This window comes from Oculina patagonica, chromosome 4 (assembly GCF_052425735.1).
Source record: "Oculina patagonica isolate OP01 chromosome 4, crgOcupat, whole genome shotgun sequence".
NCBI classification, from domain to species: domain Eukaryota; kingdom Metazoa; phylum Cnidaria; class Anthozoa; order Scleractinia; family Oculinidae; genus Oculina; species Oculina patagonica.
In genome coordinates this window covers 55,052,121-55,067,707 of record NC_135761.1, presented here as the reverse complement: position 1 = coordinate 55,067,707, position 15,587 = coordinate 55,052,121, and the positions used below count along the sequence as shown (strand labels likewise).

At 37.5% G+C, this 15,587-nt stretch overlaps 2 protein-coding genes across 2 annotated transcripts; both read right to left on the bottom strand.

Moving 5' to 3' along the window:
* Window positions 1-239: 239 nt before the first annotated feature.
* On the bottom strand, window positions 240-4,275 carry LOC144650714 (PHD finger protein 23-like). Its single transcript, XM_078510451.1, has 7 exons — window positions 3,897-4,275; window positions 3,072-3,620; window positions 2,858-2,898; window positions 2,602-2,688; window positions 2,197-2,344; window positions 1,953-2,003; window positions 240-897 (listed from the first exon to the last, which is right to left on the bottom strand). Exons 2-7 carry the CDS (start codon window positions 3,109-3,111, stop codon window positions 713-715), a joined length of 552 nt encoding a protein of 183 aa, XP_078366577.1. The 5' UTR covers window positions 3,112-3,620; window positions 3,897-4,275; the 3' UTR covers window positions 240-712.
* Window positions 4,276-5,331: 1,056 nt separating this feature from the next.
* LOC144650760 (nucleoporin NUP35-like) lies at window positions 5,332-15,569 on the bottom strand. The gene is made up of 11 exons (XM_078510509.1): window positions 15,489-15,569; window positions 15,329-15,411; window positions 14,221-14,384; window positions 13,482-13,593; window positions 13,005-13,177; window positions 11,893-11,946; window positions 10,729-10,798; window positions 9,497-9,553; window positions 8,633-8,701; window positions 7,605-7,754; window positions 5,332-6,354 (listed from the first exon to the last, which is right to left on the bottom strand). The coding sequence occupies exons 1-11, from the start codon at window positions 15,496-15,498 to the stop codon at window positions 6,274-6,276; spliced, it is 1,023 nt and encodes a 340-aa protein (XP_078366635.1). The 5' UTR covers window positions 15,499-15,569; the 3' UTR covers window positions 5,332-6,273.
* Window positions 15,570-15,587: the final 18 nt, after the last annotated feature.

Sequence of the window (15,587 nt, the reverse complement as noted above, 5' to 3'; positions counted from 1 at the left end):
AGTCGGTTAACCCCATTCAACCCTCTTCTCCTTTTTACCAGGGAACTCACTGTCTTTACGTTTCAGCAAAGCCCACCACTGAACCGTGCACAGCCCATCCCTTCCCGTCCAAGTTAATTTCCACAACCACCCCACCCTACTCGGGAAAAATGTCGTGAAGCACACATTCCATATCATCATGTGATCTTGCGCATATTGCTGGGTCAATTCCGGAAATCACAAGGAAGAAGAACAGAGGATTTTGTGTTTAGTTTTTTTCTTTATTATTCTTTTGTACAAACCTTAACGACGCGGTCCAAACACGGACTTGCAAACATCATATAAACAGGCTTGGGAGCGCGCTCGCGCGTGCATGTAATGTACATGTAAGTAGTAGTAAATTTCATAAAATATATACTCTTATATCGAACATCTTCGCACTTCTGTACAGGGGGGTTCATGAAAAACTGGGCTTGGCTTGAAATTGTTAAGAAATTTACACGTGAAAACCTACCTAACCCAGAGAAAAACATTCTAACTTCTTCGTCCTACGTAACGAGGAAAACAAACGGCTAATAATATTCGATGATTTGATTCAGTCGCCTCCGATCGCTCGCCACCATCACGTATCACATTAATTACAAATTTATATAGTGAAAGCGATGACTGAGCGAGAACTAGAATAGAACTGTAATTACGATAGGTGATGTATTATAAAACACAGAACTGCTAACTACGCTTTAAAATTGATCGCTTTTGTCTTCGGCTGAGTTCGAACGCGATTCGAACGTCGCATCGTGTGTTTCGCGTCGCGACATTTCTGGCAGATGAAGACGTCGGGAACGTTCGATTTTCTAATCTTGGCACAGGATAAGTGAATCCACGTTAGACACTCGGAACATTCGATCATGGGTCGTCCTGAAAATAAAGGCAAAAGAATAAAATTAGCAAGAAGCTTTACATCTACGATCGGTTTATAAATGAACAGCAAATTATTTGTATGGCCGCCGCGACACCTTTTCAAACGCAACAAGTTTTTGATACAGACGTCATCAACAGTCCGTGGCGAAAGAATTATAACGTCGACTTAAACACGAAGTTGTGTTGTGGAAAACGAAGTTAAAACACTGTTTACTTGATGAGGAGAGAGGAACAGAACAATTATAACGGGAAATAATAACGCGATTGAGAATGAGCGAGTATCGTGTGTCAACGAGACCAACACGAGAGAATTTTACAGCTCGTCATCAAAGGCCGCAAAGAAAAGCTGTTGTTAATACAAATCTTGATCGATCTGGTAACAACGAAGTTAAGACCAACAAGAAACAGCTTTACAGAGTGTACAATGGGGTGTGAAAATCAGAAACAGAACGCATTTGCTAAACTAGAATCTTCACTATAGCTTTACCGGAAGATTTCACACTTGAAAAAAATGCTTGGACAAAACGCGAGGTACATTTACAATGTGGTCATTATGAATCGAAAGCAAGACATTTTTTACGAAATCTCATCAAGGAAAACTACAACAACGTCTAAAAGAACTAGCAAGGATTGAAAGTTGAAAACTGACATTCGTCGACAGGTAATCTCCAAGTTTCACACACAAGTACAGAATTTGTCGACCTACTCGTTTTGTAAACAACAATAATTTCCATTTAGTTCGTTTGCCGCTCTTTCAAATTTGCAGTAATCGCAATTTGATAGGCCTCGTAAACACAAACTAAAGAATCTAGAAGCACGAACAGCCATAACCTAGTGTAAAACTATACAAATTGTAGTTGTATGAAAAAAAAGCACTGAATGGACAACATAAATGAATTCCGAGTAAACAGGGACACAGGGTTTAGCTTCGAATATTGAAAAGTTCCGTACCGGCCATGTCACGTATAATCTATACAGTGTAAATGAAAATAAGCAAAGAAAACTGAAATTTAACTCAAAGCTTTTAAACTGATCTAAAGTACAGTACTTACCGGCGAAAGGTTTTTGGCAGTAACACGTTATGTTGTTCCATGATTCATCATCTACGAATAATAAACAGAGAGAAACAATTAGTTCGGCAAAACCGCTGCATGCTGCCAGCGAAATATCTAACTGACTTGAAGCAAAACTAATAAACGCAGTTAACAGAATAAACTTTCAAATTTCTACTCTCTGAAGCAATTGAGCAAGGAATGTTGAGTGAAAAATGCCAAGCAACTGATCGTGTTTTCTCACCAGAACTGTATTCTTCGTCCACATCGTCGAGTAATCTCTCATCGCCGCTCGAACTAGCCGGCGACGAAGCCGCTTCGCTGTATGCTGAATCTGTACTGGATGAAACGCTTTCTAGCGAATTTGGACTTCTGTTGCGCTGGCGAACGTCCTAGAAATACAAAACGACGAAGTCAAGCAACAAATTTATTCAAAGCAATACACGTTGAACGACGTCAGCTTATGTGCCGAGCACCGAAGGTTTGTTCGGTGGCAAGGGCAAAGAATAACCAACATATAAAGTACAAAAGACAACTAAACCCACAAAAACGTAAATGCAAGCAAGTTTTGACCATGTTGAACTTAAAGCAGAGTAAAGATACGAAGCATGCAAAGTGGGAAGCACATTGCATGATAAGCTTATTTTACCTCTTGTCTGGCTTCGTACGCGAGAATAAGGCTACAAAACGTGTTGAAATCTTCCAGCGTTCTTCGTTTCTTCGTCTGTGGAACGATCTACAAAAATAAATTGGCAAGTGAATCAATCAGTTTCAATTCTGACACTGGAAGGGTAACATAGGATTTGAAATCGAGGAGCAAAATGTCGCTTCTGTTTGAAGTGAACAACAATAGGTCAGCGAAAACCGAAGCGTTCGAATCCGAGAAACCATACGACGTTACTCACCGTTCTCCCGTCCTGTTCTGGCGGAGGCAGCTTTCTTGAAACTGTTGAAATAAAGGAGAGCTCAGTCAGTGAACGAAATACTTCGAAAACCGAATAATTTAAGAGCTTGCAAAGCAAACGTTTGAGTCGTAATCAACGAATGCTCGATATGTCCTACCGAACGTAACACCACTGCATGCTTTGAAACGGACAAAGCTAACCGAATTTTTTTTACCTTTTATGGTTCCAGAGGTCATTTTCCTTGATTGTACCATAAAAAAGCCTGAAAATTGTCAAACCCAGCTGATTGTGCAGCTTTGAAAAACTCGCAATAAATTCCAAATCCACCACCGATCATAAGAGTTGTCGAACTACACATCGTACAAGGACTTCCCACAATTCCGTGCGGTCCTCCAGAAAATACGTCACAATAACCCCTGCACAGGAACACGATCTGATTGGTCAACACTGACATCTCGGAGCAGGTCAATAACAACACGTGATGAAGTAAACATAATTCCCGACAACTTTCATGCAGAATCGCGATGTCCAAAAACAAATGTTTTTTTTCTTTTTTATCTTCAACAAGAGACTGCTACATGAAATAAGATCGGTTTCAATTATTGTATAGGGTTCGATTGGAAACCAGAAATAAACAAATCAACAAGGTTACTCACGGATATTGAAGATGTCGGTATGGTAAACAAATCTCTTTCGTCACCCCGCCGAGCCATATTTGGTTCAGTGATGCGTTGCCAACCAACCTCCACCATCTTTAAAACCCCTAAAAGCGACGTGAAAAAATACATTGAAATCAATAAAACCAGAAACAAAAGCAAAACATAATAGCCAGAAACTTACGCCCGTGAAAAATCGCCTCTTGTCATTGCTTACAGCGCTCATATCGAATTTGTCGTAGTTGGTTTGACATTTCATATTGAATTTCAATCATGCGTGATTGTTTAATTATGAATGCCGGCTGGTCTAAAATTGAAAACAATTGGCCCACACCAACTCATAAGTTAAATGTATTGAACTGAAAGCTGCCGTTTAATCTTACCTCAAACAGCCTTTGTAATAGAATTCGATCTCTTAGGTTTGTGTCCGATGAGCGGCACGATATTAAAGGCATCGAAGTTCTTTCCTGTTTCAGCAAGCGCCAACCTCACTGCACTGTTTCATAACAGCCGCTTATCTCTCCTGCGCATGCGAGAAATAACTTTCATATTCACCCCCGCGTGTCGCCTGAAAACTTGCTGGTTCTTCGGCAAATAGACTGATTCACCTGAATCTGTTGGGTCGTCTTGTCGCCGAGCGTTTTTTCCATTTGACTTCTGGGGTTTATCAGAGTTTTCTCTGATTCCAAAGAGGAAATATTTTCTATGTGAGACGCCTTGAAGTTTCACGGTTCGCTAACAGCTGCACACGATTTGGGTTGTCTTTCACGCCGACATGTCAGCCGGTTATAGAAATTTCAGCCAATCAGAATGATGGATTTTTGTATTGTGTTTGTCTTAGCTAGTACCCAGTTCTCCGTAAAAGGGAGTAGCCAGCGAACAGGCTTACAAGTGAAGCAGGGCGTAAAATAAATCGGCGAGCGAAGCGAGCTGAGCGTGGCCTCGCTATAGTCTAGCTATTTATTTATTTACTTTTTTAACACTCACTAGAATCTTCAGAATTGAAGGAGGTGAGCTACCAGGAAAAGAAGAAGAAGAAGGAGCTATCAATTCTTGTCTGCGTTGTATGATATCTGGAGTGAAAACGATTTGTTCTCGTTTCACTGCAGAGTGATATTAAGAGAACAAGCGAGCTGAGCGTGGCCTCGCTTCGCTCGCCGAGCCGGCTGGTTTCTTTTATTCGCCCTGTCCTACTCAGGAGCCTATTCGCAGGCTAAAAAGCGAGTTTGTGAAGAATTTTATGGACGAAGTGAAGTGGTGTATTTCACAAAGTATTTATAGAGTATTGGTGGGTATGGTATACAAAAACAAAATTAAAAAAAAGTTAAAATAGGTTTTTAACCCCCCCCAAAAAAAAATTTTATTTTATTCTCAACCCCAAACCACAAACACAACCCGCCCTCAATTTTACTTACTTTTCACAGACATACCCTGAGAAAGCATATCGCATGCTAGCATTTCCCTCTGATAAGGGAAATTTAGCTGCCGTAGCGAATTGAATTTAGAAAAGCTTTTCCAAACAGGGGGATTTCGACGTTTCATGTGTTTTTTAAATACTGGCCCACTTTAGAACCTATTCATACTTCGCTCATTTATGTCGCATCCTTATGTAGATAAACTAGAACTTATTCCTCGGCATTTACGATATAAAGTCATGTTCTTCTCAAAACCGGTAAAACTGCGCTTCCATGCAAGTTATGTAGATTCTCAAAAAAAAATTCGTGGTCCATATATAAAGCAAGTTATTCATACGGCAGAAAACCGTACGAGTTTCTGCCTACGGTCATAAATGTCATCCCATGACAGGTCTCAGGCCCGCGTAAAATTTTTGGCGGGAAATACTTTGTCGAGTTTTTGACGGGAAACCTTATCAGGGAATACGACCTGTGACATGTTACCACCAAAAATACAAAGTCGTTTCCCGCCCTCGGCCTAACCTGGGGTCTTAATTCGTGTCAGAATTTTCTCCCGTACGATAGTTAATGATTGCATAAAAATAACTTCTATGGATCTAAATGACAAAATCATAGCTTTACTGCGACCAAATGCGTTACAAGCATACAAGATTAACTTTGATAACTGTTCAGCCCAACAATATTTCAAAAAACCCATATCGCAATCTGTTTCAATCTTCGTCGAGCTTTTTTTTATATTACAACGAATTGGATGGTCATTTCCCATGAAATTCGTGTTAATGACAAATTTAAAATTTTGAGTCATAAGAGTTCAGTGTAAAAATTTTGCTGATTTTCAAACTGACACATAAAAAAATGAAGACAGGCTCTTTGGGCAAAACGATAAAAGCGGTTCAACTTCAGTTTGCAACCGTTTTTCATTCTCGAATCCAGAGCTCTTTTTTGCACCGTCAGTCACGTGCAAAAGACAAGAGCTCTGGGGTGGAGAATGACCGTCACTCATCAAATTTCTCAACTTGGTATAAGACAGTCAGTGATGACTACCTGGTGGAACTAAACAGGAAAATCGTGCAATCAGTTTATTTGTTGCTTTTAATTATCTCTTTACAAGTTTAGATTTAGTTAATTACAGAAAAGCTTGAATAAAAAGGATTCGAATATACTGTCACAGCCACATGGAACTCGCGCGCCTTGAACATTGATTTGTCTCTTTACTGATACATTGAACTTCTCTTGACTAACATTATGATAAATGACTGAATAATAACTATGCCGAGAAAGATAATTCATTTGCTGAAATTCACGTAATTGAATAATAAACTAAGGTTATCTCCCATGTGTTCCTTCACCAGCCAAACATATACTCCATTGCTTTAGAAACAAAGTTTGAATCTTTCTGAGGAGTTCTAACGCCATTGGAGACAACCTGCCAATGAAATGAGAAGGATTTGAACATGAGCTTAAATTTATGAAGAGCTAAATTGTATTATTAAGCCGGGTTTACACGGGCAATTTTTATGTGACAAATATATTTGATCGTGTAGGTGACACAACAACTTTTTGTCAGCAACACAAATTTTAGTGTGCCAGTAATGACCTTGGACAGAGGAGATACGCAAAGAGATACGCATGCACATTGCCCAGTGTGAGATTGGGAGACTGGGGACCACACATGCTGACGCAATATTTGCCAAATTTTATGCGACGAGTCGTCTGCACGAGCAATTTTCGTATGTGCCAACTTTTATTTGTCACATAAAAGCTAAAACGCCAGCTTGTCAACAAATATATTTGTCACATAAAAATTGACCAATTTTTCTCATCTACACATTACAAGCAAATAAAAGTAGTCACATAATAATTGCCTTAAAAAATGCTCGTGTAAACTCGCCAGAAGTTTAATAGATGGCTTAAGGCTCAATTTAGGGTTGGGGCTAAATTGTATTAATTACTATTAATAATAATATTATTAATGTAGCAAAACTAACGCGCGGGACGAGTACATATACAAATATCTCATTTTGTACTCTGCAAGACCAGTTAACAGGTACCATGTACTCTGGCCATGCGAAAGATGAAATAGCGGTGAAAAGTCAGGGTTTTGGGAAAAGAAAACGTTGGATAAGAAATCTCTGATAAGACATTTTAGTGTTTGGTATCTCTATGACTTGTAAAAATATAGCAGATTTATTACACGACTAAGATAGTCAGGGAGACAATAACTAAAATAAACCAATCAGATTGCTTGCACAAGACCAATCTTTTCTGTATGGATGGATGGATTATCTTTATTTAAAAACATAGTCAAATCATCAGCTATAACAAATTACAACATATAATGCTTTACAGACCTCGCTGCTAAGATGCTATCAAGACCTTGGGCTGATATTCTCCCAGTACAGCCCTCGCACTTGGTTAATAAGACTCATGCAGTATTTTGACATTTTGGCATGACATAGCCTGCAAACGCAGACACGTTTCTGGCTGTCGCTTGTCTCCACTGGAAGCGACAGCCAGAAATGCATCTGTGTTTGCAGGCTGGGCATGACATAACACACATGACTAACATCCCATCAGGGGGGAGTAGCATCACTTTTTGTTGTTTCATGCTATGGAGATTGGGATGAGCTCTGAAGGCATGGACCACTTGCCCTGTTACAGACTTTTTTTAATTACCTGATGGTCACTTCTTGCCGCCTGGTAAGCAGCTGTCAGTGGTCGAACTGGGACTGGCTTGCCAGATGTTGGAGATGTTGCTGTGGTTTCATGCCTGTCAGATGACAATGGTGTGTGAATGTTCTCTTTCCCAGAAGTCTGCATGATACCCTAAGAGATTGGGATAAGTTCTATTTTTGACAACCTTGTTAAACAAGTATCATTCATTGGCCCGATTTATACTAGAGACGGATGATCCGTCTGGACAAACTTGCATTTTAATTAGGCGAGAATTTTTTTAGTTCGTGCGATAATTCGTCTGTGTATAAATACGGGCAAACAGACGGATGATCCGTCTGTTTGCCCGTATTTATACACAGATGAATTATCACACGAACTAAAACATGCTCGCCTAATTAAAATGCGAGTTCGTCCAGACGGATCATCCGTCTCTAGTATAAATCGGGCCATTTACAAAAATAAAAAACAGAGTGCAATCTGCAATAACATCTACTAAAGTTAAGTTGGTAAATATCTTACGACATCACACCAAATGTTAAAATTTTAAAAATGAATTACAAATGTGGTAACAGAAAATGTCCATACTCCCCACACAGAAGGGGTTGGAAATTCCTTGGGGTGTGAGGGGTCTCAAAGGCCAAAAGCGTAAAGGAAATGGATGAAGTTTAATTGGAATTTCCAGAGGAGTGGGGAGGGGGTACTTAGGAAGAATCCCTTTGGTGGGGGGAGGAATATGGAACTACACATTCAAAAGAATTTAAAACTTAATAAAACACTAAAGGATCAGAGTGTAAAAAAAATACTCAAAAAACATTGACAAATTGGATTCAAAAGAATCTAGAGAAGTAGAGGTAATTATCAAATTTCTTTGACGGGCAGCATTATTAATCAAGCTGCAAGTTTAAGTCAGTATAGTACTTGCCAAGTTGAAACTTGAGCATTATGCAGCTGAACATTGTGTAACAAGAATTACACAGTTTAACAAACAGTTCAGTTGTAAACAAAGTTTGTGAAACACTATACTGTACCTTCTCAATACAAGGCATAACTCCAACCATAATATCACTGCCATAAACCTTTCCATTCTTGCTAAGGGCCTAGAGAGGAAAGAACATTCCATCAAGGCTACCACAGTGTTATGGCCAAAAACAGTAATTTAAGTGTGGGACCTTCAAGGGGGTGCACATAAAAAATATGGCACTTTTATTTTTACTTTAACATCTTGAACCCACTAACTGATGCTGGCAGAACTGTTCTTTCTTGTCTACAAATCTCTGAGGTAAACAAAAACATTCAAAAATGGCTTATTTTTACTAAACTGATTAGGAGTGGAAAATCAGACCTTAATGAGAACAACAATCAATCAATCAATCAATCAATCAATCAATCAATCAATCAATCAATCAATCAATCAATCAGTCAACTTGTTAGCGTCATGATGCAGGATAAGGTTGCCCTCCATATCCGAGCTAGAGTCTCATGTATAAAATGCATGACAATAATAAGCTTGGAGAACCCAGGACCCAGTTGTTCAAAGCACGATTAAGCTAATCCAAGATTAGCGTGAAATTTGATTTTAATTTTATAACATTTCTTTGAGGTTTTCTGTTAATTTTTTTCTGTCCCCAGTTTTGACATGGACCAATCTCAAACTTAACAGATCATTAGCTATGGAAAACTCTGTAAAACAAGAGAAATTAAAATCTTGATCATCCTTTAATCCTGGGTTAGCGTTAATCGTCTTTCGAACAACCCGGCCCAGGACAATAAGTGTTCAAGTGTGACCAGTTACCAAAAGATTAACCAAAATTCATGATAACATAATATTTATCACTGAATACGTTATCATTTAACCATCTTTTCAACAGTCAATCTGTTAATTTCTGTCTCACCTTTTTGGCCTGAAGTTTGGACTGGTACTGAAGGTGCATCCAGTTCCCTTTGGATGCCTGATTTATAAACATAATGATACGTGCATTTATTAGAATTAGAACACACAACTAATTAGTTATTTTATGCATAATTTATGTCAGGAACGAAATGTCTCTTCAAAATGTTCAACTCAATACTTCAGACCAAGGATTTATCCAAGGATTGTGTTACAGCAAGGCGCCCAAAAGTGTCACCACTTTTAATTTATTCACATTCTTTTGTGCAGATTTAATCCAATCAAAAGCCGTGGATAGCTTGCAGTTTTTTTTTTTTTTTTTTTTTTTTTTTTTTAACCCGAGCACTTGTACATTTATTCTTTTTCTGCAAAGAACGCTCGAAGTGGTCAGATTCTTTTGTGCTAAGTAAACTTGTTCCTGTTGTCTCAACGTTCTTTTTCCTTTTGTGTTTGTGCACTTCATTTTGAAATGTTAGTCCCGCTTTCGCGTTAATTTCATTTTTTTTTTTCATTTTTTTTTTTTTCGTCACAACTTTATTCATTCACAAAAACAATAACACTTATTACACGAAAAGAAACTACGTAAAAAATTACTTACATTAACAACATACAAAAAAAAAAAAATTAAATAAATAAATAAAAGGGCGACTCCTCTGCCTAAAAAGGTTTCCTTTTGCCTATTATTACATCAGTTCATTATTATTATTTTTTAACAAATGTTATACGCGATAGCTACTTCATATAGTTCAGTTTGATTAACAGCAGTTACTAATAATAAATATTTAATCCTAAATGTTATTTATAGTTAATAGTTGATAATAATTGATGATAATTGGTGCAGAAAGATATCCTAGATAAGTAATATAAAACAAAAAAAAGTATATCTATCTCTCAAATGCACTTTGGCCTTGGTTCGCTTAAAGAAGGTTAATATACGATGGAGTTTTTTTTTGTTTTTTTTTTTGGATAGCTTGCAGTTGACTTCTGATTGGATAAAATCTGCACAAAAGAATGTGAATAAATTAAAAGTGGTCACACTTTTGGGCACCTTGCTGTAATTTGATGATGCACAAAACTTTCCAAAATCAGTGCAGGGTTTTTTCCAAAGTAATGCACCATTTTTACCCCATAGCGGAGAATGTTAAGGAACTAAGAACTGTACTGTAATGAAATGCCAACTATGATGGTTTTAGACGTTCAGGTTAAAGTCAGAAGGTTGCACGGAAAGTAACTTACCACACTTTTTACAATGTTGCCATATTGAGAGAATTGCTGTAAAACAAAGGAGGATGCCGCAGGAGGGAATCTAATTAAAAATAGAGGTTAAAGTATAAATTCCACAAATAGGTATTTTAAATCTACAATACATAACAAAACTATTTTTTAACTTTCTGTCTAACTCAACAGTTGACAAATTATAATTATGTGAATATTGTAGCAAAAAATAAAACTGTTAATTAAAAATACTACGTAATACTGTTCATGCTAACTTTAAAGAATGGAATTTTAACTATAAGTTTTTTTTTTATACCGTAGTTATTCGGTTATAAGGCGCACGGTTTTTTCGAGAAAAATCTGTTTTTCTGTGGGAAGTTCATGCCAAAATTGGGGTGCGTCTTATAGCTGAGTATTTTCGCCCAACAAAATCTTATGACAGCCATTTTACCGGAACTTACAGTTAAAACAAGAGAAATGAAAACACTTAATGTTGTTTATTGACTTTTACAGTATTAAAGATATAAGAAACATTAAGTTTAAACGCAAAGTTTATTATCGCGGATATAAAACGAGTTTTAGTAACACCTGTATATGCCATCATTTTGTTGAAATTAGACAAAGAAAACCAAACATACTCATTTGAAACAAACCTTTCTGAGCATGGAAAGTGGATAATGACTTTAGAAGACAAGGAAAACACCAAAAAAGCTTGAGAATCTTGAAAAACAACCGATAAACAAAGTTCGTAGCGATACGAAGCATGCTTGCAAACTCAGTGGTCACTGGTAACAACGCATCTGCCAGGTTACTTAGCAGCTAAGTTCGAAGCATGAACGATGGAAAGATGTTTTGCTCAAGTGGATTTTTGTCTTTTTTAGCAGGAAATGTTAGCTTCTTACTCAAAGATTGTGCCAAGGAGTATGCACAACATTCAAATTTTGTAAGAAAAAACTGTCCTTAAATTGCACTACATATTTTCAACTCTCCAACTCATGGTGCGTCTTATAACCGAGTGTTTTTGGAGAATTTTCAGTTTGTAAACTTAGCATAACAATGTTGCCAAGTTTGGGGTGCGTCTTATAACCGAGTGCGCCTTATAACCGAATAACTACGGTAGTTTTAACTTTCGTTTGAAAATTTTGATATTAAATAGATTTTTTTTATACTAGAAATGCCTCTTACCCAAAAACTGTCACCCAACATTCATCTAAAATGTCATCACTTGATATTGCCACTCTAGCAAACAAAAACCAAAAGTATAATCTCTTCTCTTCAAATTATGTCTGATGTTAGCAGTAATAATATTAGTTACACACAATAATACATAGAGGTAGGTGAGTTAACAGCAGTTAAACAAATGATCACCAAAAGGAAGGTGTCCTGATTCTTGATATCTAAACAAATTATCCCAACTGGTTCAATAAGAAATATATGGAGACTGGCAGAAGAATTCACATGTTTGGGCATTGAAAGGTCAAATGAATGATGTGATTCATTATCATCCAATTATCTAATTCCACAATTTTTTTTTTGAATTAAGTCGGTATTGAAGACTTGGGAATGGCCAGAGATATGACCAAAAGTTCTAATAATAGCCCTTAGTCGATGACCGAATCCTGGCAATGTTCAGGAGATTTTTGATGTATAAACAGGCTATACAGATTGCTTGTTACCAGCTTTTGAGCTTTCGACAGTGATGATGATGATGATGATGATGATGATGGATAAATGTTGTCACCAATGACAATAGCCTTTAGATTTAGATTGGACTACCAGTACGACATTTTGTACGAGTACGAGTTTTCAAACCAAATTCATGTGCCTCCTATAGAGCAGTTTTCAATTGAGTGTCGTAAAACCAAAACCAATGTTATTACTTCGGCCAATCACAAAAGACACGGACAATCCAGTGAACCAATCAAAACTCGAAGCAAATACATGAAACCGGCACGAAGCGCGGGAAAACGTGCGCAAGCAAGTCATGATTGGTTTTGGTTTTAGTTCTGATTGGCTGAGAAAGTGGCGCGAGATTTTAAAGCCAATCACTGAGCGTAGTAATTCAAAACCAAAGCAAACCCCATTTTCCTTTCGACACTCAAGTGAAAACCGCTCTAATCACTTATCACACTTATTGTATCCGGCCTAATGTTTAATATATATGTGTTGGACAGCAACAGGTCTGGAAAGAATTATAGTTTGGGGGACACAATTGTCTCAAAATTCCACAGTTACACTTGTACTCTATCTTGTACTCATAGTCAAATTTAAATATACCGGTAGTGCTGATAACTTACCCCTGGGTATAGAAAGGATCAATCTGTGTAGGTGACGATAAAGAGCCACCACGCTGAGGGCTAAAATGTGGTGAATCTACACCAGCCATAGTGATGTTGCCACCAGGAGTGGAATAACCAGCACTTTTCCTGACTGTTGAATTTATGGCAGAAGCCATTGTCACATCCATTGGCTTTACAAAAAAATATATATCCAGAAATGAATAAAAGTCAATTTCATCCAAAAGATCAACAAACCCTGTCTAGACTAGGCTTGTTACAAACAGAGTGTTTAACATGTAACAAAAATTTAAATAGCTGCTGTAGGTATTATATTGGCTTTTAAATTAGCCATTTTCAGCCCATAGAGAACACTCTGAGGTCCCATTGTACATGAAGTTAATGTGTGTAAGGGTCAAAATGAATTAGAATTTTGATGTTAATCCATTCAAAAATACAAACAAATGAAAAATCACTAATAAATAGCTTTCTTCTTACCTGTTCTCTACTGAATGGAGAATTGGCAAAATCTGAACACCTTGCATCATAAAGCCCTTCAACAGGAGGAGCACTTATGGAATCTTTTGGGGTGCAGCCCACAGATGAGGACCTTAAAGAAAGTCGTAGAACAGCAAGGGATGTTTGCTGTGTAGCACTCAAAGTTACGGTAAATTGTCACTTGATAGTTGTCAAAAAAGAGCCTAGATAACTGTATAATTATAAACACAGATGTTTCAGGGTTAGCCCCTTATTGTTAAACATATAAACATATTGTTGTATGTTAAACATTTTGTTCCTCAAGCATCTAGCCAGGATCAGAAAGGTGCACGGGCGTCTTAGCATTCAAAATAACTCCCCACTCTCAATTGATCGCCATAAATGTTTAAAAATCAGGTATGACATTTAAAACAACTCAGCATTGGAGCCTAGTGGCCTATACAGCACATAAAGTTCTCTGTTTTCTGTATAATCAAGCAACAACTAGGATCAGTTGATTATAATTAGGATCAATATTAATGACATGTGGCATTCTCATATGTACAAGTACTGTATACCGGTATGTTATAGTTCAATATTAACCTCTGGTTTAATTTTTTTCAAACCAGTTTATTTATCAACTGTCTGAAAAGGGCTTTCACTAAGAAAAAACTATCAAAGAGAGCCTTATGAACAAAAATAAGCCTGCTGGCTTTTTTTTTTCAGACTATTACTGCCCACAGCATGACTTTTTTCTCACCTAGCAGGTGTCCTGTCTAATTTGTTACCAACTCCTTGGGATCTGAGTGGTGTACCAAATTGTTGTGGGTATTGTCTTGGTGATGAAAGGGACCCTGTTTGTCCTCCAGCACTGCTCTTGTATGATCCTAATGACGAACCTGCAGGTCTTCCTCTTGGTAAAGGCTGGGGGCAAAAAAAATGACATTGAAAAATAAATGCCAATGTACTGAAAATTTTCAAGATGGTTTATGATAACTACAAAACTGCAGCAGCTATATTAAGAGGAAAAGTTTAGATATAAAGTACCACTCAAAGATAAATTACCATCCTCTCCCAAGACAAGAATTGTGGAAGCTGATGCATGTGCTTATATAAATATAGCTGCATGCAAGAAAGGTCTGTCTAAGAAAGTTTTGTTCTGTCCTTACCCCCTCTGGCATTTGCTCTGGGGGGTGGAGGCGAAGGAGGATGGGCACAGTTAGATTTAACTGATACATAAAGCACTGTTTTAACTTTTTGCAACCTTGCATTGCACTCCCAGAGACGGCAGAGCCGGGGGGGGGGCAGGGGGCTGGGGAGGTTTTAGCCCCCCAGAATTTCCAAAAAAATAAAGACTTACTAAGAGAAAAGTCTTTTAAGCCCTCCCCCCACTTTAAGTCACTAGTCAGCCCCCCCACTTGAAAAATTGCTCTACCATCCCTGACTTTACTAGCTAGGGTTATCCTAAGAGCTCTTGCTTTAAACATATCAGTTGAAAATAGCAGAAATTTGTAAGTCCTTGCATTAAAACAGGGCCTAACATAAGTGGCCTTATATATAATCAAGATGAGAGCTTATAGACCCATATATTGAAGGGAGAGTTTAAAGTTAAATCATATTTGAGAATTATTTTAAGGGTAAAAGAACAGTACAGTGGGAAAAGTATTTAAATTAGACAGCATATTTTTTCTTCTGCAAAAATATATTTGTGGCGCCAAATTTAATTTTAAAATTAAATTTAACACCAATCAAACAGTAACTCAGATGAATGAAAATAACTTATGCAAATTAATTTCGTATATAATATTTTATACCAATATGGAAAGATAGAAAATTAGTCAAAGATACAAGTTATATTTTTGACATACCGAAGCAGCCGGCGAATTACCGCCAAGAAGATATTGCGGCAAATAGCCCGGTGAGGACGGTGAACTCATGTGACTTTCGTGTACTTAATGAACACAGAACAAACTGAAATCAATAAAATGAATGATTAACTTCATATAAAGCGATCTACAGGCAAGTTACCGTGATCCATTTTAAATTTGTTTCTTGGTAAAACCGAACGTGGTTCGTTTCGTTCGTTTGAAGAATTTTGAGCAATAACCGGACAGCGGTATTAGCTCA